General features: G+C 43.5%; 2 protein-coding genes across 4 annotated transcripts in view; both read right to left on the bottom strand.

The window, feature by feature from the left end:
* The window catches only part of LOC106584649 (EGF-like repeat and discoidin I-like domain-containing protein 3), a 45562-nt gene extending 43580 nt beyond the window's left edge, over positions 1–1982 (bottom strand). For 2 of the 3 annotated variants that reach the window (XM_045706075.1, XM_045706076.1), the window contains exon 1: positions 1759–1982. In XM_045706075.1, coding sequence (XP_045562031.1) covers positions 1759–1840 — 82 coding nt within the window. In that variant the 5' untranslated portion in view covers positions 1841–1982. The remainder of the gene's footprint in view (positions 1–1758) is intronic. The other variant, XM_045706077.1, reaches the window with a different exon arrangement.
* A 7722-nt stretch (positions 1983–9704) lies between these two features.
* On the bottom strand, positions 9705–25821 carry LOC106584650 (retinaldehyde-binding protein 1). The gene is made up of 8 exons (XM_014170145.2): positions 25725–25821; positions 23280–23323; positions 22413–22541; positions 13416–13620; positions 12865–13043; positions 12014–12172; positions 11456–11566; positions 9705–10906 (listed from the first exon to the last, which is right to left on the bottom strand). The coding sequence occupies exons 2-8, from the start codon at positions 23289–23291 to the stop codon at positions 10778–10780; spliced, it is 924 nt and encodes a 307-aa protein (XP_014025620.1). The 5' UTR covers positions 23292–23323; positions 25725–25821; the 3' UTR covers positions 9705–10777.
* Positions 25822–26281: the final 460 nt, after the last annotated feature.

The raw sequence follows: 26281 nt of genomic DNA, 5'->3' as shown, positions 1-26281 counted from the left end.
TCCCATGGGCCACACACACACAAAAGAGAATAGCTGATATATATATATATATATATATATATATACACATATACACAACGCTATGGACTCACCAGCTCCCACTTTCTCCCGTTGTGCTATTTACAAACAAACACGTGACTGGCTCAACTGTTCTGGAGGACTACAGTAAGCATTATAAATGTAAAATCATGTGTCAGGTGAAATGAAGAAGTCAATCTGCTTTATCTCCTAACGTATTGCACAAGTTGACTGCAGGTATTAACTTAAAAAGTAGCTACAAATATTCATATTAATTGAAAAACTTAAAAGAATTAGTTGATGGCATTTAAAAATAAACATTTGGTAAAAGCCAAGGGATACGGTAAACCACCCAAGCCTAGTCAGTGTGTAGAGTAATACCCAAATACGCAAAAGAGGATACCTGCTACAACCTATTTAGGAAACATCACCATGAAGAGAATGACATTCATATCCATTATTATGCATTCCTGTGTAGTACAGATCAGGGACCCATGATGAAATTCAGTTATCGGGTGTAAATCCACCTCACTTACTGTAGTTCAATAACCAAAAGAGATTTTTCAAAGTCAGGGTGTCATGTCGTCGCTGACACCCCATTCTTTCTGCAGACATCTTGAATCTTAATTAAAAGCAGATATTTAACAGAGTTTTTGGGAAACGTGGACAAATTAAAGAAAACTGGGAGATTTTACCAAAATTCCATCTGCAGTTCTTCCAGTAAATGTGTTTTTGTAAAATGTTCAGTGTAAATTGTTAAAATGTGTCCTTGTGCCTAGAGTTGTATGGTGAGCTAAACTTTGAAATCGGAGTCTCGGGGCAATGCCATTACTGTGGAATTGCCCACATGCTTAGGCATATCAAACTGAAAAGTAGGCTACTGCTGGTCACAAAATGTCCACTTTTCTGACGACAGTTGAGGATGAAGGCAACAGTCTTGTATGTTCTTTCTATTTGTCCACATTTCCTGGGCGCAAACAAAGCAGTGCCAACGACATGCGGATGAGAGTTGGACAAACATAATGGACACCACTGTGAGGAGCACTTTGAACAGAATGTCCTTAGGTGTGAGTTTTTTCATTAGGAGGTTTTTATACTTAACTACTTATGCCTTAAGATTTTTGGAATAGTTATTCAGAATAGGTTTCCTGGTTTGTGAGGCACTGTAACCATGAACGGTTTATGTGATCTTTAAACCTACATAGAATAGTAGTTTAAGCACAATTGTTACCGCGGGAGTGATACAAATTAGATTAGCCACGTCAGACTTAACCAACCACCACTGTAGATAAGTGTGTTAAACCGTCCACTGCATATTGTTAGAGCAAATAAAGCAAAATATATATTTTTCTACAGAGTCAAAGCAAAACGTACTCGATTCCATGCGGCAATGTGTTCCAATGACTCACTCATAACTCTCAAATTCCCAACACAGGAATGCGCGGTTGTTACTTTGGGGAATAAACTAAATCGGTATTGCCACTTATGCCAGGCTTGGAATGTCTACCTCTTATGCCAGGCTTGGAATGTCTACCTCTTATGCCAGGCTTGGAATGTCTACCTCTTATGCCAGGCTTGGAATGTCTACCTCTTACCCACACACTGTCGAATATATATAAATTGCACCACTTTCCGAAGAAAAACAGTCATGACACCACCGACTGATATCTACCGTCAACCGACACACGGCGTGCTAAACGCATTATAAAGGTTTACTATAAACAAACAAAAAATACTTACCATTCACTGTGTAAATGGCACCAACCAGAAAACAAAGAGCAAATAGTTGTACGGAGAAGGCGAATGTAGTTTGGGTCTTCATTGTGGCCTCTTTCACTCTTTCTTTTAACTCTTGCGGACGTTTGGACGACTCCTCAGCTCTGACAAAAACACAGCTGCTCGGTGTAGTGTTGCTTGTGTTGAGATTGGGCAAGTTCGTTTTGCATTGCCCGGTGCTCGGGGTAGGTGGCTAATTTATTTAAGGGCTCTGGACCGCTCACCCGGGGCACCGGGCCATGGAAACCAAATCGCCCAATAAAACCTAGCAGGCGTCAGAGTGAGCACGTGCATCTATGCTTCCATCCAATTACATTATGTTTTATAATTGTAAGCTCTCCCCTGGGGTGTGATTTAAAAAAACGGTTGAATGTAAATATAGCGCTGTGAAAAGGCTAGAAACAGTCAGAGTGAGAATGGTAAATTGATTGTAATGTATTGTTGATGCATAATTACGTATCCTATCAAACAGTTTAGTTTGGAAGATCTCCTGAGTGAGCGCTCCTAAGTCACTGCATGTCGGTTCTAGAGGTTTCACTACAGACCCTTGTTCGATCCCGGGCTGTATTACAACTGGCCGTGATCTCCCATATGGCGGTGCACAATTGGCCCAGCGTTGTCCGGGTTAGAGGAGGGTTTGGCCGGATAGGCCGTCATTGTAAAATAATACTTTGTTCTTAACTGACTAAATAAATAAATAAACTGACCGGTTAAATAAAAACATCTTCCACAATCTGTGTCTATAGTAAGGGGGGGTTGCTGGAGATTTGGTGGAATGATATTTCACCTCACATGTTAGAATAGAAAGAATAGGAGATAATATAATAGCATGGAATGGATGGAACAGAACAGAATAAGATACTTAGATACTTTACTGTCCACCTGGTTAGAACGGGAAAAACGTACGGAAAAGTGATCATATTTTCATTATTACATTTTTTGTTTAAACTAGTGTTTATGCAAAGCTTTTTGAATGTGTTTTGTACCTGATAAGCCAGGTATGTGGCTTAACATTGCCACCGGATGAACTGGATAACTAACTACTGTACTCTCTCTCTCTCTCGTTAAGACGCACTATAAGACTGAGTGTGGGTGTTGTACAGGCTGAGATCTATCCGTGGTGCCAGAGGTGATTTGTGTTGATAGAGTGAGTAAGTAAGTAAGTACATGGAAATCACTATGATCTCTCTTTAAAAAAATGTTTTAGGTCAACTTAAAGGCTGTGTTCTGCTCTGTTCTAATATTATGACACTTTGAGATACATGAGACCAGCTTTAGGGGCATTCCAAGTGACTACCTACTGAAGCTGGTTGAGAGAATACCAAGAGTGTGGAAAACTGTCATCAAGGCCAAGGGTGGCTACTTTGAAGAATGTCAAATATAAAATACACTGCTCAAAAAAATAAAGGGAACACTTAAACAACACAATGTAACTCCAAGTCGATCACACTTCTGTGAAATCAAACTGTCCACTTAGAAAGCAACACTGATTGACAATACATTTCACATGCTGTTATGCAAATGGCATAGACAACAGGTGGAAATTATAGGCAATTAGCAAGACACCCCCAATAAAGGAGTGCTTCTGCAGGTGGGGACCACAGACCACTTCTCAGTTCCTATGCTTCCTGGCTGATGTTTTGGTCACTTTTGAATGCTGGCGGTGCTTTCACTCTAGTGGTAGCATGAGACGGAGTCTACAACCCACACAAGTGGCTCTGGTAGTGCAGCTCATCCAGGATGGCACATCAATGCGAGCTGTGGCAAGAAGGTTTGCTGTGTCTGTCAGCGTAGTGTCCAGAGCATGGAGGCGCTACCAGGAGACAGGCCAATACATCAGGAGACGTGGAGGAGGCTGTAGGAGGGCAACAACCCAGAAGCAGGACCGCTACCTCCGCCTTTGTGCAAGGAGGAGCAGGAGAAGCACTGCCAGAGCCCTGCAAAATGACCTCCAGCAGGCCACAAATGTGCATGTGTCTGCTCAAACGGTCAGAAACAGACTCCATGAGGGTGGTATGAGGGCCCGACGTCCACAGGTGGGGGTTGTGCTTACAGCCCAACACCGTGCAGGGTGTTTGGCATTTGCCAGAGAACAACCAGATTGGCAAATTCGCCACTGGCGCTCTGTGCTCTTCACAGATGAAAGCAGGTTCACACTGAGCACGTGACAGACGTGACAGAGTCTGGAGACGCCGTGGAGAACGTTCTGCTGCCTGCTACATCCTCCAGCATGACCGGTTTGGCGGTGGGTCAGTCATGGTGTGGGGTGGCATTTCTTTGGGGGGCCGCACAGCCCTCCATGTGCTCGCCAGAGGTAGCCTGACTGCCATTAGGTACCGAGATGAGATCCTCAGACCCCTTGTGAGACCATATGCTGGTGCGGTTGGCCCTGGGTTCCTCCTAATGCAAGACAATGCTAGACCTCATGTGGCTGGAGTGTGTCAGCAGTTCCTGCAAGAGGAAGGCATTGATGCTATGGACTGGCCCGCCCGTTCCCCAGACCTGAATCCAATTGAGCACATCTGGGACATCATGTCTCACTCCATCCACCAATGCCACGTTGCACCACAGACTGTCCAGGAGTTGGCGGATGCTTTAGTCCAGGTCTGGGAGGAGATCCCTCAGGAGACCATCCGCCACCTCATCAGGAGCATGCCCAGGCATTTTAGGGATGTCATACAGGCACGTGGAGGCCACACACACTACTGAGCCTCATCTTGACTTGTTTTAATGACATTACATCAAAGTTGGATCAGCCTGTAGTGTGGTTTTCCACTTTAATTTTGAGTGTGACTCCAAATCCAGACCTCCATGGGTTGATAAATTGGATTTCCATTGATTCTTTTTGTGTGATTTTGTTGTCAGCACATTCAACTATGTAAAGAAAAAAGTATTTAATAAGATTATTTCTTTCATTCAGATCTAGGTTGTGTTGTTTAAGTGTTCCCTTTATTTTTTTGAGCAGTATATATTTAATTTGGTTAACACTTTTTTGGTTACTACATGATTCCATATGTGTTATTTCATAGTTCTGATGTCTTCACTATTATTCTACAATGTAGAAAATAGTAAAAATAAAGAAAAACCCTTGAATGAGTAGGTGTGTCCAAACTTCTGACTGGTACTGTACATGAGAGTCCATACAAGCTTTAGGACTCTCAGATAAACTCATTCTAAAAACAATGTTGGTGAGGCTAGGTGGTTATAAGCAATAAGCAATAACCCACTTTAGCCATTAATTAAATAGTCCTTTTGATTGGCGGACACATACATTATATTCACTGTCACCACATTTACCGACGTCACATCGAAGGACGTCACCATTTACTGTAACTGGTGGTGTTAGGATCTACAAATGGATCTCTGGAATGTGACCACTGTGGAAGGGATACAGTGCATTTTCCAGTAGGGAGCTCTCCAGAAGGGATCTTCCAGTAGGGAGCTCTCCAGAAGGGATCTTCCAGTAGGGCGCTCTCCAGAAGGGATCTTCCAGTAGGGAGCTCACCAGAAAGGATCTTCCAGTAGGGAGCTCTCCAGAAGGGATCTTCCAGTAGGGAGCTCTCCAGAAGGGATCTTCCAGTAGGGAGCTCTCCAGAAGGGATCTTCCAGTAGGGAGCTCTCCAGAAGGGATCTTCCAGTAGGGAGCTCTCCAGAAGGGATCTTCCAGTAGGGAGCTCTCCAGAAGGGATCTTCCAGTAGGGAGCTCTCCAGAAGGGATCTTCCAGTAGGGAGCTCTTCAGAAGGGATCTTCCAGTAGGGAGCAATCCAGAAGGGATCTTCCAGTAGGGAGCTCTCTAAAAAGGGATCTTCCAGTAGGGAGCTCTCCAGATGGGATCATCCAGTAGGGAGCTCTCCAGAAGGGATCTTCCAGTAGGGAGCTCTCCAGAAGGGATCTTCCAGTAGGGAGCTCTCCAGAAGGGATCTTCCAGTAGGGCGCTCTCCAGAAAGGATCTTCCAGTAGGGAGCTCTCCAGAAGGGATCTTCCAGTAGGGAGCTCTCCAGAAGGGATCTTCCAGTAGGGAGCTCTCCAGAAAGGGTCTTCCAGTAGGGCGCTCTCCAGAAGGGATCTTCCAGTAGGGAGCTCTCCAGAAGGGATCTTCCAGTAGGGAGCTCTCCAGAAAGGATCTTCCAGTAGGGAGCTCTCCAGAAGGGATCTTCCAGTAGGGAGCTCTCCAGAAGGGATCTTCCAGTAGGTCGCTCTCCAGAAAGGATCTTCCAGTAGGGGGCTCTCCAGAAAGGATCTTCCAGTAGGGAGCTCTCCAGAAGGGATCTTCCAGTAGGGAGCTCTCCAGAAAGGATCTTCCAGTAGGGAGCTCTCCAGAAAGGGTCTTCCAGTAGGGCGCTCTCCAGAAAGGATCTTCCAGTAGGGAGCTCTCCAGAAGGGATCTTCCAGTAGGGCGCTCTCCAGAAGGGATCTTCCAGTAGGGAGCTCTCCAGAAGGGATCTTCCAGTCGGGAGCTCTCCAGTAAAGCTCTTTGATGACCTCAAAGCTCCATATGCTCCTCATTAGCGTACAATACGCAGCAGGTGAGGGAGAGGGTCAGTATGTTTACTGCATGAGTCATCTATAATTACTACTGTTTCTAACTGAGAAGTGAAGAGTTTTTCAAATGATAAACCCTTATTATATCTGTCACCATAGCCTACTGTGTTTATCATTATACTGAAGTTCCCTTCTGTCATTGTATTCAACTCTATTCTATTTATTTTTACTTTATTTTAATATATACTGCTCAAAAAAATAAAGGGAACACTTAAACAACACATCCTAGATCTGAATGAAAGAAATAATCTTATTAAATACTTTTTTCTTTACATAGTTGAATGTGCTGACAACAAAATCACACAAAAGTAATCAATGGAAATCCAATTTATCAACCCATGGAGGTCTGGATGTGGAGTCACACTCAAAATTAAAGTGGAAAACCACACTACAGGCTGATCCAAATTTGATGTAATGTCCTTAAAACAAGTCAAAATGAGGCTCAGTAGTGTGTGTGGCCTCCACGTGCCTGTATGACCTCCCTACAACGCCTGGGCATGCTCCTGATGAGGTGGCGGATGGTCTCCTGAGGGATCTCCTCCAAGACCTGGACTAAAGCATCCGCCAACTCCTGGACAGTCTGTGGTGCAACGTGGCGTTGGTGGATGGAGCGAGACATGATGTCCCAGATGTGCTCAATTGGATTCAGATCTGGGGAACGGGCGGGCCAGTCCATAGCATCAATGCCTTCCTCTTGCAGGAACTGCTGACACACTCCAGCCACATGAGGTCTAGCATTGTCTTACATTAGGAGGAACCCAGGGCCAACCGCACCAGCATATGGTCTCACAAGGGGTCTGAGGATCTCATCTCGGTACCTAATGGCAGTCAGGCTACCTCTGGCGAGCACATGGAGGGCTGTGCGGCCCCCAAAGAAATGCCACCCCACACCATGACTGACCCACCGCCAAACCGGTCATGCTGGAGGATGTTGCAGGCAGCAGAACGTTCTCCACGGCGTCTCCAGACTCTGTCACGTCTGTCACATGTGCTCAGTGTGAACCTGCTTTCATCTGTGAAGAGCACAGGGCGCCAGTGGCAAATTTGCCAATCTTGGTGTTCTCTGGCAAATGCCAAACGTCCTGCACGGTGTTGGGCTGTAAGCACAACCCCCACCTGTGGACGTCGGGCCCTCATACCACCCTCATGGAGTCTGTTTCTGACCGTTTGAGCAGACACATGCACATTTGTGGCCTGCTGGAGGTCATTTTGCAGGGCTCTGGCAGTGCTTCTCCTGCTCCTCCTTGCACAAAGGCGGAGGTAGCGGTCCTGCTGCTGGGTTGTTGCCCTCCTACGGCCTCCTCCACGTCTCCTGATGTACTGGCCTGTCTCCTGGTAGCGCCTCCATGCTCTGGACACTACGCTGACAGACACAGCAAACCTTCTTGCCACAGCTCGCATTGATGTGCCATCCTGGATGAGCTGCACTACCTGAGCCACTTGTGTGGGTTGTAGACTCCGTCTCATGCTACCACTAGAGTGAAAGCACCGCCAGCATTCAAAAGTGACCAAAACATCAGCCAGGAAGCATAGGAACTGAGAAGTGGTCTGTGGTCCCCACCTGCAGAAGCACTCCTTTATTGGGGGTGTCTTGCTAATTGCCTATAATTTCCACCTGTTGTCTATTCCATTTGCACAACAGCATGTGACATTTATTGTCAATCAGTGTTGCTTCCTAAGTGGACAGTTTGATTTCACAGAAGTGTGATTGACTTGGAGTTACATTGTGTTGTCTAAGTGTTCCCTTTATTTTTTTGAGCAGTGTATTATCTTTAATAATTTTCCCCCTAACCCTCCCTTAATTGGAGTAAACTAAAGGACAACAATACTTAGACTTCTACTTCCAGTTTATACATACTACATACATTTTACAGACACAGTATATTTTACATTAGTTATCTTTTACATTATTCTATTTTAATCTTGGGGCGGTGTGTAAGAAATGCCCTGGCAGATTTTGGGTTAATTGGGCTTAATTGGTTCACTAAACGAATATCTATGATAATTCCTGATTCCTTGGTCCAGTCTAATCTTGGTGGGTTTAAATGAGTGAGAAGTAAAGCTTTATTGTAATGTCTGAGATAATAATCTTGTGTCTGGATGTAAATGGCAATAGTTTGTGTAAATAGTATTGTATCATAGTATTTCCTATCTGTGTAAAACTTTTAAAATATTTTTTCCAAACCCCTGATGTGCAGAGAAAATAATTAGAATTTGTTTAGCAATATTTTCACAAACTTGTATTTATTATACAAATATTTATCAATTAAGATACGTCTTTTCTCAATAATAATAATAATGACTATATGCCATGGCAGAGCCAGGGTGAAATGTCCCTTTAAGGTTCAAATATTTATCATGGTTACAGTATTTCTGACTTTTTATTTGCTGCAGCAGATGTTGGATGCCCTTGTTCTCATAAGCGATGGATGAATTCTCACATTGAGTGAATATCCTACTTTAGTAAATGTTGCCTCCCAGTGGTCAAATTGTATTGATTAGAAAGTAATCTCATTCCTAGAAGCTTCAGCCCAAATGCACTATTCAATCAAAGGCGCATTGTAAACAAACAAACTGCACTTTACTTTTAAAGGTATTTTGCTCTTGAGCAGACATCCGCAGCGTTTAACGTGAATGTGATCTCCGCACGTGTCAGGGAATTGCATTTTAAAAGGCGTACTGTTGACCAGTGCAGTGCGTTTTACGACAATGCGCCTTTGATTGAATTCCGGTCTCTGTCTTCTTTTTATATTGTCACTACAGACCCTGGTTCGATTCCAGGCTGTATCACAACCGGCCGTGATTGGGAGTCCCATAGGGCGGCGCACAATTGGCCCAGCGTCGTCCGGGTTAGGGTTTGGCCGGGGTAGGCCGTCATTGTAAATAAGAATTTGTTCTTAACTGGCACGCCTAGTTAAATAAAGGTTAAATAAATAAAAATAAAAATATTTTGCTTGTCTGTATTCTATTCGATGGTAGAAAATGGACCACATGTACCTATGTGTTTATTGGGTTGGTGAGGGAAGAGTTGCGGGCCTGAGAGCCTTGATGAGAGAACTAAGGTCACAACATTACTAGCCCCGCCCTCTCATCGTTCCCTATGTAATTCTTCCTTTGTTTGACTTTTCCTTTGTTTTGTTTACAACCCTTATAGATGTACAATGATGTCGTTAGAGTGTAGAATCCCAACTTGGCATGATGTACAAAGTCATCACGTGTGTTTTTTTTTAGGGTTAAATTAGGGTGAGCACAACACAATACAGTTATGGGTGGGTGAGGGGGCCTTTATTGTGTATTCCTTGCTAACCTGTGTTTGTGTGCAAATATCCTGCAAACCAAGGTGAACAGAAATGGTCATCCTTCATCGTTCTTTCCATACAGTTTATTGTCCACATTGTGGTGACATGCTCATGCCTCTGCATTGATCCACAGAGGATAAAACTGCTGATATTCATCTCTAAGCACGGTCAAAAACAAACAAATAGAGACAGGCACTTGTTTGATTCATGGCCTTGTATCGCCCTGAGGAGAAAAGGGAGGTGGATAGAGAACTGGGTCCTGTCAGGTTTAACTAGTGCTAGCTGTATGTGTCAAAGATCAGCCTGGTCTCATAGATTAGATGTAAATGTAAATCCGAGACACTCAGATTTGTATGATATGTTAAGTTTGATATGGTTACATAAGACAGAAGGTTATCGTAGGGTGATTGGTCAGAGTGGATGGGTGGCGTATGACGTGAACGTCTAGCAACCCAAAGGTTGTGTGTTCCAATCTCATCACGGACAACTTTAGCATTTTAGCTAATTAGCATGTTTGCAGCTACTTACCCCTTTTTAGCTACTTTGCAACTACTCAGCATATTAGCTAACCCTTCCCCTAACCCTAACCTTAACCCTTTAACCTAACTCCTAACCCTAACCTTAACCCCTAGCCTAGCTAATGTTAGCCAACGTTAGTGTTCGCCACCTAGCTAACGATAGCCACAACAAATTGGAATTAGAAAGATATCATGTTTAGAAAATTCGTAACATATCATACAAATTGTAATTCGTTGTACGAAATGTATGATGGACATCCACAAATGAATACATACCATACCATACGAATTGGAGTGTCCCGTTTTTACATTTACTATTTGTTACCTCTACCCCTGAGTCCAGGTTGCAGAGATGGGTTACACAGAGAAAAGCTCCATGGTTAGAGCTGTTAAGTAACTCAGGTAAGGCCTGAGCCAAGGCTATATAGTCCTCTGTTGGGAGTGCTTTGTTGGGTGTTTAATACTTAATAACTCTTGGAAAACAACAACAGTACAATACCACACCCATCTTTTACATTATTTTCTAATAAAGCCACACTCTTATGTTTTTCATATTTTCTGTCTGTGTTTGTGTGGGGGTCCCAGTCTGCTTGGAGGAGTGGCGAATGAGAAGGAGGGGGTGTTCAGTCGAACAGCTTGGCTGCTATGGCTTTGCCGTCGTACTTGGAGTTCTTGCCGTTGAACTCGGAAGGCAGGATGTCGGCGTCAAACTCCTTGTAGTAGTTGTCCAGCTCGTCTCCGTGGACAAACACCTGATTGGCAGACAGAATGTTGGACCTCTGAACTAAAATGTTCTCACCAAATATGGATTTGTTATTTGTATTCATGTATTTAGCGTTACCTGTATATTACCGGTTGATTAAGAACCCATTCACCTTGTTATTTAGTTACATAAGGCAGGTAACCTAGTGGTTAGAACGTTGAGCCAGTAACCGAAAGGTTGCTAGATCAAATCCCCGAGCTGACAAGGTAAAAATCTGTCGTTCTGCCCCTGAACAAGGCAGTTATCCCACTGTTCATAGGCTGTCAATGTAAATAAGAATTTGTTCTTAACTGACTTGCCTAGTTAAATAAAGACACAATAAAAACAAAAATGTGTATTTTCCGATTGATTAGGAACCCATTCACCTTCATTATTTGTTGTTGATTCATATAGTTTTATCGTGTTACTCATGAGATATAAGACATTTCCCCCATCAAATCCCATGTTTTCCCCATTCTTTTATCACCACCTTCGTCGCTCTCTCTAAAAAGGATTAATTCATTCTTTCATGTTCTCTCTCAGGGCCTGTTTCACTCACTCTCTCCAGCAGCTTGCCCTTCATGAGTGGCTTGACCACGTTGTAGGTGGTGGTGAAGTACCAGGGCTGGTGGATGAAATGGACCGCTTTGAAACGGGCAGGGAAGGAGTCCTGAAACACACAAGTGGAACAGAGGGTCAGTTAGTTACAGATCTCATCACCACTATGCCCATAAGCATCCTCATTGCGCGAGTAACGGAAAGGGAAAGTTGAACTGTTGAGCTTTGCCGTAAAGAGTTCAGCACATGTAGGTCGAACAGATTGTCTGATGTTTCTAAAAACAGCAACAACCACTTTTACCAGAGAGTAAATGAATGTCTGAAGGGAAAATGGTAAGCATGTAAATGAATGTGCTGCGTGAGTAGAATCAGATCCCACCTCTACCACCAATGGCGCAGGTAAAGTTTTCAGGCCCATACAAATAGAATTCAGGCCATCATTGGGAAGACAATCCATTGGTTTAAAAATGATTAAATGGATAAAAAAATCCATTATTTTGTATCCTAATAAGGTAATGTTCTGTTCAGTATTCCCTCGGAATGTGTTTGTGAAAGTGACCTGCAACATGTCCACCATCTTCTTGAGCTCAGTGGGTTTGATGCCGGAGGCCTGCTGCATGGTGAAGCCCTTGAAGTTCTCAATGATGCAGAAACCATTGATCTGAGTCTCCTCGTTCTCTAGCAACTTCTCCAGGATTACACAGTAGGCACGGAGGATCTGGTGAACACACACACACACACACACACACACACACACACACACACACACACACACACACACACACAGTTACACACACACACACAACACACACACATAGTCACACACACAAATAGTCACACACACACACACACACACACACACACATACACAGTTGTCAACATTTCAGAAGAATTTAAAAAAACGAAACCACTCTCTTGATTATGATTTTCAATACTAGAAGCTTTGTTTTAATTGTCTTTCATAGCAACATGACTTATTAATAGACCACACACTGGGGCATACGTTTCAGGCCAGAAAGACAATTAGAACAAAGCTTCTATTATTGAAAATCATAATCAAGTGATTGCTGGCCTTTTTTTTTATTTTACAGTTTTTTGTGATCTATTTTTGGTTCCAAGCACCCTTTCAACTTATCTACACAAATGCATTTAGAGTTTAAAAAAATATTTTTAGCATGTTCCCCTCACTTTACTGAACGTGAACGAGGCCCTTTGATAACCACAGATATCTTGATTTAATTCAAGTTATTATTATCAAGGGCTTGTCCACCTGATTACAATTATCAATAACTCCCATTGTTGAATGTCTATGAAAACATTGCTCCTGCCATGTTTTAGTGCCTTGTGGGGCACTAAAACCAATGTATCTCAAATGGGTGCATTGTGGGGACCCAGGTCCCTGCTAGACACCTCGTCGAAGGTGATCTCTTCGTAGTCCCAGTTCTCGATGTTGAAGAGTAGCACGATGCGGCCGTACTTGTCTCTGCTGGACAGGATGCCTGGGTAGCCGGCCTCGATGGTGCTGCGGACAGCCTCGGGGGTCAGGTTCTCGAACAGCTCAGGGTAGTCTCTCCTGAAGCGCACGTAACCTGAACACGGACACAGGGTCATCAACATCAGATAGACTCTGGCCAAGTCAGGAGGAGTTAAAGAGACAGGAAGTTCAACACATGCATATGTTGCTTGGTTGGGTTTAATCAAACTGTACATTTCCTTCCAATGGCAATGTTTAAAATGATCATGTGCATAGCTGACTTAGCCTGGTCCCAAATATTTTTGTGCTCCCTTGCCTACTCCAACAGTTCTAGACTATACAGCAACATATTTGGGGCCAGGTTATAGCGGCCTGTCATTGAAAGATAAAGCAATTTTAACACATCACCTCAGCTTTAATGAAATAGACAGAAAACTTCACCACTGAGCTGCACTGACATACAGCACAGTTTTCTGTAGGGACCCACCCTTCATGAGGTCAAATGCTCGGGGCACGTCGTATTTCCTGGCGCGGATGAAGCGGACCAGCATGCCGTCAGGCTTCTCTCCGAAGGTTTCCAGCACCCCCTTGGCCAGGTCGTCCCCAGCATCTGCCGTCTCCTTGATTATTCCCCTCAGCTCCTTGACCGCCAACGCCCGCTTCTCGTCTGTTTCATTCAGCTCATCCTTGGCCTGTAGGGAACCAACAACGCATCAGTCAGTCAACCTCAGAACCGGATGAGGTCTACAACCCCAGAACCGGATGAGGTCTACAACCTCAGAACCGGATGAGGTCTACAACCTCAGAACCGGATGAGGTCTACAACCTCAGAACCGGATGAGGTCTACAATCCCAGAACCGGATGAGGTCTACAACCCCAGAACCGGATGAGGTCTACAACCCCAGAACCGGATGAGGTCTACAACCCCAGAACCGGATGAGGTCTACATTCATTGTACTGTGTGCAGAGGATAGTGTTACATGTTCATGTGGCATCTACACATTATGCTGTCATGACTGTTCTTGTCATTATGCTGTCATGACTGTTCTTGTCATTATGCTGTCATGACTGTTCTTGTCATTATGCTGTCATGACTGTTCTTGTCATTATGCTGTCATGACTGTTCTTGTCAGCATGCTGTCATGACTGTTCTTGTCATTATGCTGTCATGACTGTTCTTGTCATTATGCTGTCATGACTGTTCTTGTCAGTATGCTGTCATGACTGTTCTTGTCATTATGCTGTCATGACTGTTCTTGTCAGTATGCTGTCATGACTGTTCTTGTCAGTATGCTGTCATGACTGTTCTTGTCATTATGCTGTCATGACTGTTCTTGTCATTATGCTGTCATGACTGTTCTTGTCATTATGCTGTCATGACTGTTCTTGTCATTATGCTGTCATGACTGTTCTTGTCATTATGCTGTCATGACTGTTCTTGTCAGCATGCTGTCATGACTGTTCTTGTCAGCATGCTGTCATGACTGTTCTTGTCAGCATGCTGTCATGACTGTTCTTGTCAGTACGCTGTCATGACTGTTCTTGTCAGTACGCTGTCATGACTGTTCTTGTCATTATGCTGTCATGACTGTTCTTGTCAGCATGCTGTCATGACTGTTCTTGTCATTATGCTGTCATGACTGTTCTTGTCATTATGCTGTCATGACTGTTCTTGTCATTATGCTGTCATGACTGTTCTTGTCATTATGCTGTCATGACTGTTCTTGTCATTATGCTGTCATGACTGTTCTTGTCATTATGCTTTCATGACTGTTCTTGTCATTATGCTGTCATGACTGTTCTTGTCATTATGCTGTCATGACTGTTCTTGTCAGTACGCTGTCATGACTGTTCTTGTCAGCACGCTGTCATGACTGTTCTTGTCATTATGCTGTCATGACTGTTCTTGTCATTATGCTGTCATGACTGTTCTTGTCAGTATGCTGTCATGACTGTTCTTGTCATTATGCTGTCATGACTGTTCTTGTCAGTATGCTGTCATGACTGTTCTTGTCATTATGCTGTCATGACTGTTCTTGTCAGCATGCTGTCATGACTGTTCTTGTCAGCATGCTGTCATGACTGTTCTTGTCAGCATGCTGTCATGACTGTTCTTGTCATTATGCTGTCATGACTGTTCTTGTCAGTACGCTGTCATGACTGTTCTTGTCAGTACGCTGTCATGACTGTTCTTGTCAGCACGCTGTCATGACTGTTCTTGTCATTATGCTGTCATGACTGTTCTTGTCAGCACGCTGTCATGACTGTTCTTGTCATTATGCTGTCATGACTGTTCTTGTCAGCACGCTGTCATGACTGTTCTTGTCATTATGCTGTCATGACTGTTCTTGTCTTTATGCTGTCATGACTGTTCTTGTCAGTATGCTGTCATGCCTGTTCTTGTCATTATGCTGTCATGACAGTTCTTGTCAGTATGCTGTCATGACTGTTCTTGTCATTATGCTGTCATGACTGTTCTTGTGAGCATGCTGTCATGACTGTTCTTGTCAGTACGCTGTCATGACTGTTCTTGTCAGTACGCTGTCATGACTGTTCTTGTCATTATGCTGTCATGACTGTTCTTGTCAGCACGCTGTCATGACTGTTCTTGTCATTATGCTGTCATGACTGTTCTTGTCATTATGCTGTCATGACTGTTCTTGTCAGGATGCTGTCATGACTGTTCTTGTCATTATGCTGTCATGACTGTTCTTGTCATTATGCTGTCATGACTGTTCTTGTCATTATGCTGTCATGACTGTTCTTGTCAGCATGCTGTCATGACTGTTCTTGTCAGCACGCTGTCATGACTGTTCTTGTCAGTATGCTGTCATGACTGTTCTTGTCAGCACGCTGTCATGACTGTTCTTGTCAGTACGCTGTCATGACTGTTCTTGTCAGTACGCTGTCATGACTGTTCTTGTCAATACGCTGTCATGACTGTTCTTGTCAGTAAGCTGTCATGACTGTTCTTGTCATTATACTGTCATGACTGTTCTTGTCATTATGCTGTCATGACTGTTCTTGTCATTATGCTGTCATGACTGTTCTTGTCATTATGCTGTCATGACTGTTCTTGTCATTACGCTGTCATGACTGTTCTTGTCAGTACGCTGTCATGACTGTTCTTGTCAGTACGCTGTCATGACTGTTCTTGTCAGTACGCTGTCATGACTGTTCTTGTCAGTACGCTGTCATGACTGTTCTTGTCAGTACGCTGTCATGACTGTTCTTGTCATTATGCTGTCATGACTGTTCTTGTCAATACGCTGTCATGACTGTTCTTGTCAGTACGCTGTCATGACTGTTCTTGTCATTATGCTGTCATGACTGTTCTTGTCAATACGCTGTCATGACTGTTCTTGTCAGTACGCTGTCATGACTGTTCTTGTCAGTATTCTGTCATGACTGTTCTTGTCAGCACGCTGTCATGACTGTTCTTGTCAGCACGCTGTCATGACTGTTCTTGTCAGTACGCTGTCATGACTGTTCTTGTCAGTACGCTGTCATGACTGTTCTTGTCAGTACGCTGTCATGACTGTTCTTGTCAGTATGCTGTCATGACTGTTCTTGTCAGTACGCTGTCATGACTGTTCTTGTCAGTACGCTGTCATGACTGTTCTTGTCAGCATGCTGTCATGACTGTTCTTGTCAGTACGCTGTCATGCCTGTTCTTGTCAGTACGCTGTCATGACTGTTCTTGTCATTATGCTGTCATGACTGTTCTTGTCAATACGCTGTCATGACTGTTCTTGTCAGCACGCTGTCATGACTGTTCTTGTCAGTACGCTGTCATGACTGTTCTTGTCAGTACGCTGTCATGACTGTTCTTGTCAGTACGCTGTCATGACTGTTCTTGTCAGTATGCTGTCATGACTGTTCTTGTCAGCATGCTGTCATGACTGTTCTTGTCAGTACGCTGTCATGACTGTTCTTGTCATTATGCTGTCATGACTGTTCTTGTCAATACGCTGTCATGACTGTTCTTGTCAGCACGCTGTCATGAATGTTCTTGTCAGTATGCTGTCATGACTGTTCTTGTCAGTATGCTGTCATGACTGTTCTTGTCAGTATGCTGTCATGACTGTTCTTGTCAGCATGCTGTCATGACTGTTCTTGTCAGTACGCTGTCATGACTGTTCTTGTCAGTACGCTGTCATGACTGTTCTTGTCAGTACGCTGTCATGACTGTTCTTGTCAGTACGCTGTCATGACTGTTCTTGTCAGTACGCTGTCATGACTGTTCTTGTCAGCACGCTGTCATCACTGTTCTTGTCAGTACGCTGTCATGACTGTTCTTGTCAGTACGCTGTCATGACTGTTCTTGTCAGTACGCTGTCATGACTGTTCTTGTCAGCACGCTGTCATGACTGTTCTTGTCAGCACGCTGTCATGACTGTTCTTGTCAGTACGCTGTCATGACTGTTCTTGTCAGTACGCTGTCATGACTGTTCTTGTCAGTACGCTGTCATGACTGTTCTTGTCAGCACGCTGTCATGACTGTTCTTGTCAGTATGCTGTCATGACTGTTCTTGTCAGTACGCTGTCATGACTGTTCTTGTCAGCATGCTGTCATGACTGTTCTTGTCAGTATGCTGTCATGACTGTTCTTGTCAGTACGCTGTCATGACTGTTCTTGTCAGCATGCTGTCATGACTGTTCTTGTCAGTATGCTGTCATAACTGTTCTTGTCATTATGCTGTCATGACTGTTCTTGTCAGCATGCTGTCATGACTGTTCTTGTCAGTACGCTGTCATGACTGTTCTTGTCAGTACGCTGTCATGACTGTTCTTGTCAGTACGCTGTCATGACTGTTCTTGTCATTATGCTGTCATGACTGTTCTTGTCAGTACGCTGTCATGACTGTTCTTGTCAGTACGTTGTCATGACTGTTCTTGTCATTATGCTGTCATGACTGTTCTTGTCAATACGCTGTCATGACTGTTCTTGTCAGTACGCTGTCATGACTGTTCTTGTCAGTACGCTGTCATGACTGTTCTTGTCAGTACGCTGTCATGACTGTTCTTGTCAGCATGCTGTCATGACTGTTCTTGTCAGCATGCTGTCATGACTGTTCTTGTCAGCACGCTGTCATGACTGTTCTTGTCATTACGCTGTCATGACTGTTCTTGTCAGTACGCTGTCATGACTGTTCTTGTCAGTACGCAGTCATGACTGTTCTTGTCAGCATGCTGTCATGACTGTTCTTGTCAGTATGCTGTCATGACTGTTCTTGTCAGTACGCTGTCATGACTGTTCTTGTCAGCATGCTGTCATGACTGTTCTTGTCAGCATGCTGTCATGACTGTTCTTGTCAGTACGCTGTCATGACTGTTCTTGTCAGCATGCTGTCATGACTGTTCTTGTCAGCATGCTGTCATGACTGTTCTTGTCAGTATGCTGTCATGACTGTTCTTGTCAGCATGCTGTCATGACTGTTCTTGTCAGTACGCTGTCATGACTGTTCTTGTCAGTACGCTGTCATGACTGTTCTTGTCAGCACGCTGTCATGACTGTTCTTGTCAGCATGCTGTCATGACTGTTCTTGTCAGTACGCTGTCATGACTGTTCTTGTCAGTACGCTGTCATGACTGTTCTTGTCAATGCCCTTTGCAAAGAAATGTTGGGAAAAATTCAATCACAATTAAGTGTTGTTGTTTTGGAGACCAGAGAGGGCGAGTTTGTACAGATTGTCTGTACTCCAGCTGAACATTACGACACGACGGTGTTAGGCCTGATGACCGACGGCGATGAGTCAGTCTACAGGGAGGAGGTCAGAGTCTTAGCAGTGTGGTGCCAGGACAACAACCTCTCCTTGGTCAGTATGACAAAGGAGCTGATCTTGGATTATAGGAGAAAGAGGTCAGAGCATGCCCCCATACACATCAACAGGGCTGTTGTGGCGCGAGTCAAGAGTTTTAAGTTCCTTGGTGTCCACATCACTAAGGACCTAACATGGTCCACACACACCTGCACAGTCGTGAAGAGGGCACGACAGTGCCTCTTCTCCCTCAGAAGGCTGAAAAGATTTGCCATGGGCCCTCGGATCCTCAAAAAGTTCTACAGCTGCACCATCGAGAGCATTGTGACTGGATGCATCACCGCTTGGTATGGCAAATACATCTCCCTTGACCGCAATGTGCTACAGAGGGTGGTGCGGACAGCCCAGTACATCACTGGGCCGAGGTCCCAGCCATCCAATACCTCTATATCAGACGTTGTCAGAGTAAGGCACGAAAAATTGCGAAAGACTCCAGCCACCAAGCAATAAGACTGCTAAATAGCCAGACTGCTAACTAGTCAATCAATGGTACTATCTGCACTGAGCCTATGCACACTCACTGGACTATATATAGTGCATTCGAAAAGTATTCAGACCCCTTGACATTTTCCACATTTTGTTACGTTTCTGCCTTATTCACAAATTGATTAAATAAAACTATTTCCTCAGAAATCTACACACAATACCCCACAATGTCAAAGCGAAAACAGGTTTTTAGACATTTTTGCAAATGTATTAAATATAAAAAAAAACTGAAATACCTTATTTACACAAGTATTCAGACCCTTTGCTATGAACTCGAAAATGAGCTTAGGTGTGTGCATCATCCATTGATCATCCTTGAGCTGTTTCTACAACTTGATTGGAGTCCACCTGTGGTAAATTCAATTGATTGGACATGATTTGGAAAGGCAAACACCTCTCTATATAAGGTCTCACAGTTGACAGTGCATGTCAGAGCAAAAACCAAGCCATGAGGTCAAAAGAATTGTCCATAGAGCTCAGAGACAGGATTGTGTCGAGGCACAGATCTGGGGAAGGTTAACAAAACATTTCTGCAGCATTGAAGGTCCCCAAGAACACAGTGGCCTCATCATTCTTGGCCAGGTCGCAATTGTAAATGAGAACTTGTTCTCAACTTGCCTACCTGGTTAAATAAAGGTGAAATAAAAAATAAAAATAATAAACATTCTTAAATGGAAGAAGTTTGGAACCACCAAGAATCTTCCTAGAGTTGGCCGCCCGGCCAAACTGAGCAATCGGGGGAGAAGGGCCTTGGTCAGTGAGGTGACCAAGAACCCGATGGTCACTCTGACAGAGCTCCAGAGTTCCTCTGTGGATATAGGATAAACTTCCAGAAGGACAACCATCTCTGCAGCACTCTACCAATCAAATCTTATGGTACAGTGGCTACACGGAAGCCACTCCTCAGTAAAAGGCTCATGACAGCCCGCTTAGAGTTTGCCAATAGGCACCTAAAGGACTCTCAGACCATGAGAAACAAGATTCTCTGGTCTGATGAAACCAAGATTAAACCGTTTGGCCTGAATGCCAAGCGTCACGTCTGGAGGAAACCTGGCACCATCCCTACGGTGAAGCATGGTGGTGGCAGCATCATGCTCCGGGGATGTTTTTCAGCGCCAGGGACTGGGAGACTAGTCAGGAACGAGGGAAAGATGAACAGAGTAAAATGCGGAGAGATCCTTGATGAAAACCTGCTCCAGAGTGCTCAGGACCTCAGACTGGGGCGAAGGTTCACCTTCCAACAGGACAACAAACCTAAGCACACAGCCATGACAACGCAGGAATGTGTGTAGAAAAGATTGAATCAATTTTAGAATAAGGCTGTAACGCAACAAAATGTGGAAAAAGTCAAGGGGTCTGAATACTTTCCAAATGCACTGTATACAAACCATATACACACTCACACACACTACATTGACACTCCCACACAAAACCCACACACATTCACATACTCTACATACGCACACACATAACACACACCGACACAACACAAACACACATACATACACATTATTATACACACTCACACACACACTTTTACTCTCATCATTTACTGCTGCTACTCTGTTTATATTTTACTCTTATTATTATCTATCCTGATGTCTAGTCACTTTACCCTGCCTCCATGTACATATATACCTCATTGTTATCTATCCTGATGCCTAGTCACTTTACCCTGCCTTCATGTACATATCTACCTCAAATACCTTATTATTATCTATCCTGATGCCTAGTCACTTTACCCTGCCTTCATGTACATATCTACCTCAAATACCTTATTATTATCTATCCTGATGCCTAGTCACTTTACCCTGCCTTCATGTACATATCTACCTCAAATACCTTATTATTATCTATTCTGATGCCTAGTCACTTTACCCTGCCTTCATGTACATATCTACCTCAAATACCTTATTATTATCTATCCTGATGTCTAGTCACTTTACCCTGCCTCCATGTACATATCTACCTCAAATACCTTAATATTATCTATCCTGATGCCTAGTCACTTTACCCTGCCTTCATGTACATATCTACCTCAAATACCTTATTATTATCTATCCTGATGCCTAGTCACTTTACCCTGCCTTCATGTACATATCTACCTCATACTTTATTATCTATCCTGATGCCTAGTCACTTTACCCTGCCTTCATGTACATATCTACCTCTAATACCTTATTATTATCTATCCTGATGCCTAGTCACTTTACCCTGCCTTCATGTACATATCTACCTCAAATACCTTATTATTATCTATCCTGATGTCTAGTCACTTTACCCTGCCTTCATGTACATATCTACCTCTTAATTATCATCTATCCTGATGTCTAGTCACTTTACCCTGCCTCCATGTACATATCTACCTCATTATTATCTATCCTGATGTCTAGTCACTTTACCCTGCCTCCATGTGCATATCTACCTCTAATACCTTATTATTATCTATCCTGATGCCTAGTCACTTTACCCTGCCTTCATGTACATATCTACCTCAAATACCTTATTATTATCTATCCTGATGCCTAGTCACTTTACCCTGCCTTCATGTACATATCTACCTCATTATTATCTATCCTGATGTCTAGTCACTTTACCCTGCCTTCATGTACATATCTACCTCATTATCATCTATCCTGATGTCTAGTCACTTTACCCTGCCTCCATGTACATATCTACCTCAAATACCTTATTATTATCTATCCTGATGCCTAGTCACTTTACCCTGCCTTCATGTACATATCTACCTCATTATCATCTATCCTGATGTCTAGTCACTTTACCCTGCCTCCATGTACATATCTACCTCAAATACCTTATTATTATCTATCCTGATGCCTAGTCACTTTACCCTGCCTTCATGTACATATCTACCTCAAATACCTTATTATCATCTATCCTGATGCCTAGTCACTTTACCCTGCCTCCATGTACATATCTACCTCAAGTACCTGGCACTGCTACTTTTGTACTTAATTTTATATTATATTTGTATTATTTTATTTGTATTTTTAAACTCTGCATTGTTGGGAAGGGCTCGTAAGGAAGCATTTCACGGTAATGTCTACAACAGTTGTATGTGATTTGATTTGTGGTTGCACTTGAGTTTGTGGTAGGGCTTAAGATGTTAAGTGAATCTACAGCGTGAGGCTTGTGTGAGAGAGTGACCACAGACCTTCTGCACTGTGTGGTCAGGCAGCTTGGCGCAGGGTCCGAACACGGGACCGTGGTCCTTAACCGTGAGGCGCTCCAGCTTGGCCCTGAGAGCCTGCTCCTCCTCCGACACCATGCGGAACGTTCCACTCTGGGTAGAGAGGGGGGTGGATAATGACAACCATGACTTGCCAACAAAATCACCATTCGCTCACAAGACTACCTTACAAAAATGAGGTTTAAACCTAGTTTAATCCAGGGCATACGCCCAAAAACTCAATCCAAAAGGAGGCCTGTATCAATGGGCTTCAGTGTTAGCATTGGCTAATCTCCCTCACATGAGTGCAGCAAAGCCTGGTAAACCTGTGACTGAGATCTGTGATTAGGGGTTAATGCTAGCGATTGACGGCATCCAGTGCTAATGTGCCTGAGAAATGTGGAACTGCCATTGTCCATGGCATAGGACGTTATGTGGTGTTGGAGTCCTAGAAACACAATCTATAGAACAGATATCCCCATTCAAGTCAACGTTCCCTGACGGCTGGACTGTCTGGCGGCCATATTGAGTGTCATTCTGTTTCTGCTGTTTGACTAACCATGATGTGGAACGCGAAGGAAGAACATAATGACGCAGTAAGAGTATCTATTGTGGATTGCATCCTCCTAAGGACCTTGATGGTAGATTGTTTCTGCTCTGCAATGGATGAAAAGTAACCACCTGAACAGAACATGTCAGAACTGACTCTTAAGCTCAACATGTCTCTACATTCATCAGACTTGATACTTTTGACATTCATCTGCAATACAAACACCACTGAATGTGTCTGAATTATTGCAGTGGGGCATGTAAGCCTGTTGCACACCAAGAGAGGAGCTTAGATGTACTTACCACGACAGCCATTTCTTCAGTTGTTTAGAGCCGCTACGTAGTCACTGGAAAATAAGACGGATTTGATTATTCACGGTTGGAGATTCCAGGAAAACTTGAAAAAATATAACAATGAATTTATTGTGCTCCAGGCTTACGCTCCATCTCAACCCCCTCAGCATTTGTTACACTTCAGCTCCTACACCTTTTTTTTCATCTCATTCTCCTATTTTTAGGTTACCTCCATTTCAGGATTATTCCCCTGAGGTACATGTTTTGATCCAGCTGCCAACAAAACGTATCTAGGTTTTCTAATTCTATGTGTCCCAAATGGCACCCTATTCCCTATACAGTGCACTACTTTTGACCAGAGCCTTATGGCACCCTATTCCCTATATAGTGCACTACTTTTGACCAGAGCCTTATGGCACCCTATTCCCTATATAGTGCACTACTTTTGACCAGAGCCTTATGGGACCCTATTCCCTATATAGTGCACTACTTTTGACCAGAACCTTATGTGACTTGGTCATAAATAGCTCACAACATAGTGAATTGGGTGCAATTTGAGACTCAGGCCTGTTTGAAACAGTGATGACATTCATACAGTCCATTATCTGTTTTACTACATTGTTTACAATTCTGTGTATTCTTTATATAGCTAGCAGGCTTTATCTAATACAACACCAGACTCTTTATATAGCAGGATGTATCTAATACAACACCAGACTCTTTATATAGCAGGATGTATCTAATACAACACCAGACTCTTTATATAGCAGGATGTATCTAATACACCACCAGACTCTTTATATAGCAGGATGTATCTAATATAATACCAGACTCTTTATATAGCAGGATGTATCTAATACAACACCAGACTCTTTATATAGCAGGATGTATCTAATACAACACCAGACTCTTTATATAGCAGGATGTATCTAATATAATACCAGACTCTTTATATAGCAGGCTGTATCTAATACAACACCAGACTCTTTATATAGCAGGATGTATCTAATATAATACCAGACTCTTTATATAGCAGGATGTATCTAATACAACACCAGACTCTTTATATAGCAGGATGTATCTAATATAATACCAGACTCTTTATATAGCAGGATGTATCTAATACAACACCAGACTCTTTATATAGCAGGATGTATCTAATACAACACCAGACTCTTTATATAGCAGGATGTATCTAATATAACACCAGACTCTTTATATAGCAGGATGTATCTAATACAACACCAGACTCTTTATATAGCAGGATGTATCTAATATAATACCAGACTCTTTATATAGCAGGCTTTATCTAATACACCACCAGACTCTTTATATAGCAGGATGTATCTAATACACCACCAGACTCTTTATATAGCAGGATGTATCTAATATAATACCAGACTCTTTATATAGCAGGATGTATCTAATACAACACCAGACTCTTTATATAGCAGGATGTATCTAATATAATACCAGACTCAATCATGATATCACTGACTCTGTAGCACAGTTGTTGTATGAACAGTGTCAGACCAAAAAAGTCTGAAAAACAGTCAAAGTGTGCAATTGATCTAGCACATTCAGATAGACAAAGCTAGCATTAAAATCATCCAGAGCTTCACATGCAGCCAAAGCTTCCCTGGATTTGTGACTGAGCTTCACATGTAGCCAAAGCTTCCCTAGATTTGTGACTGAGCTTCACATGTAGCCAAAGCTTCCCTGGATTTGTGACTGAGCTTCACATGCAGCCAAAGCTTCCCTGGATTTGTGACTGAGCTTCACATGCAGCCAAAGCTTCCCTGGATTTGTGACTCAGCTTCACATGTAGCCAAAGCTTCCCTGGATTTGTGACTGAGCTTCACATGCAACCAAAGCTTCCCTGGATTTGTGACTGAGCTTCACATGCAACCAAAGCTTCCCTGGATTTGTGACTGAGCTTCACATGCAACCAAAGCTTCCCTGGATTTGTGACTGAGCCAACTAGAGGGCTCCGCTACCAAAGCTCTGAAAGCACTGGACTCAGATGCATCGTTAGTCAGAGCTACAGGCAGTGGATTCCTAAGTCCTCAATCAGGCACAACAAGGAAGCTAAAACCATTCCCACCGGTCCACGTTGAGATATGCACTATCAACCACAAAGTATTCAAAGCTCTACTGTTTATCAGATTTAACCGTCAGCTTTCAACAATCGAACCTGCAGACAAGGCATTGTTCTGCCTTGTAAAATATGAGAGCAAGATTTAATGCAATATATATCAATTTTCACTTCTTCCTTTGAGCAAAAAAACGTCCTCATCTGGGCTCCACTGGGTGGCAACACTCCACAGGGTCCATCAGAACTGCTAAACCCCCAGCAGGGTTTGGAATGCACCACCCCCTAGGTGTCAGGGAGACGGATCACAGTGGGTACCCCACATCGGAGGCTCCCTGATCGGGGAAGAGGTTGAGCCTTACCTGGGGACGGAAGAGGCCGGGAGCTGCCGAAAGTCACAGGACTCAGTGTGTCGAGCAGGACGGCGGGGCCCTATGATTGTTAACTTGGGGATTAGTGTCGTCACACTGGATTACGCCCATCAGATTTATCTGATAATCAGCATAAAGTGGAAGGAGGGGACAAGAAAGGAGGGCCATGACGATTGGCCAATAGAAGAGGTGAAGGAGGGGTTAGGGCAATGACAATGGGCCAATAGAAGAGGTGAAGGAGGGGTTAGGGCAATGACGATGAGCCAATAGTAGAGGTAGGGGTTAGGGTGGACTATAGTGACATGTGGGTGAAGGTAGGGTTTAGGGTGGACTATAGTGACATGTGGGTGAAGGTAGGGGTTAGGGTGGACTATAGCGACATGTGGGTGAAGGTAGGGGTTAGGGTGGACTATAGTGACGTGGGTGAAGGTAGGGGTTAGGGTGGACTATAGTGACGTGGGTGAAGGTAGGGGTTAGGGTGGACTATAGTGACATGTGGGTGAAGGTAGGGGTTAGGGTGGACTATAGTGACATGTGGGTGAAGGTAG

The sequence above is a fragment of the Salmo salar genome, chromosome ssa23, assembly GCF_905237065.1.
Source record: "Salmo salar chromosome ssa23, Ssal_v3.1, whole genome shotgun sequence".
In the NCBI taxonomy this organism is placed as follows: domain Eukaryota; kingdom Metazoa; phylum Chordata; class Actinopteri; order Salmoniformes; family Salmonidae; genus Salmo; species Salmo salar.
The sequence above is the reverse complement of the archived record's forward strand: the minus strand, read 5'-3'. Positions and strand labels throughout refer to the sequence as shown.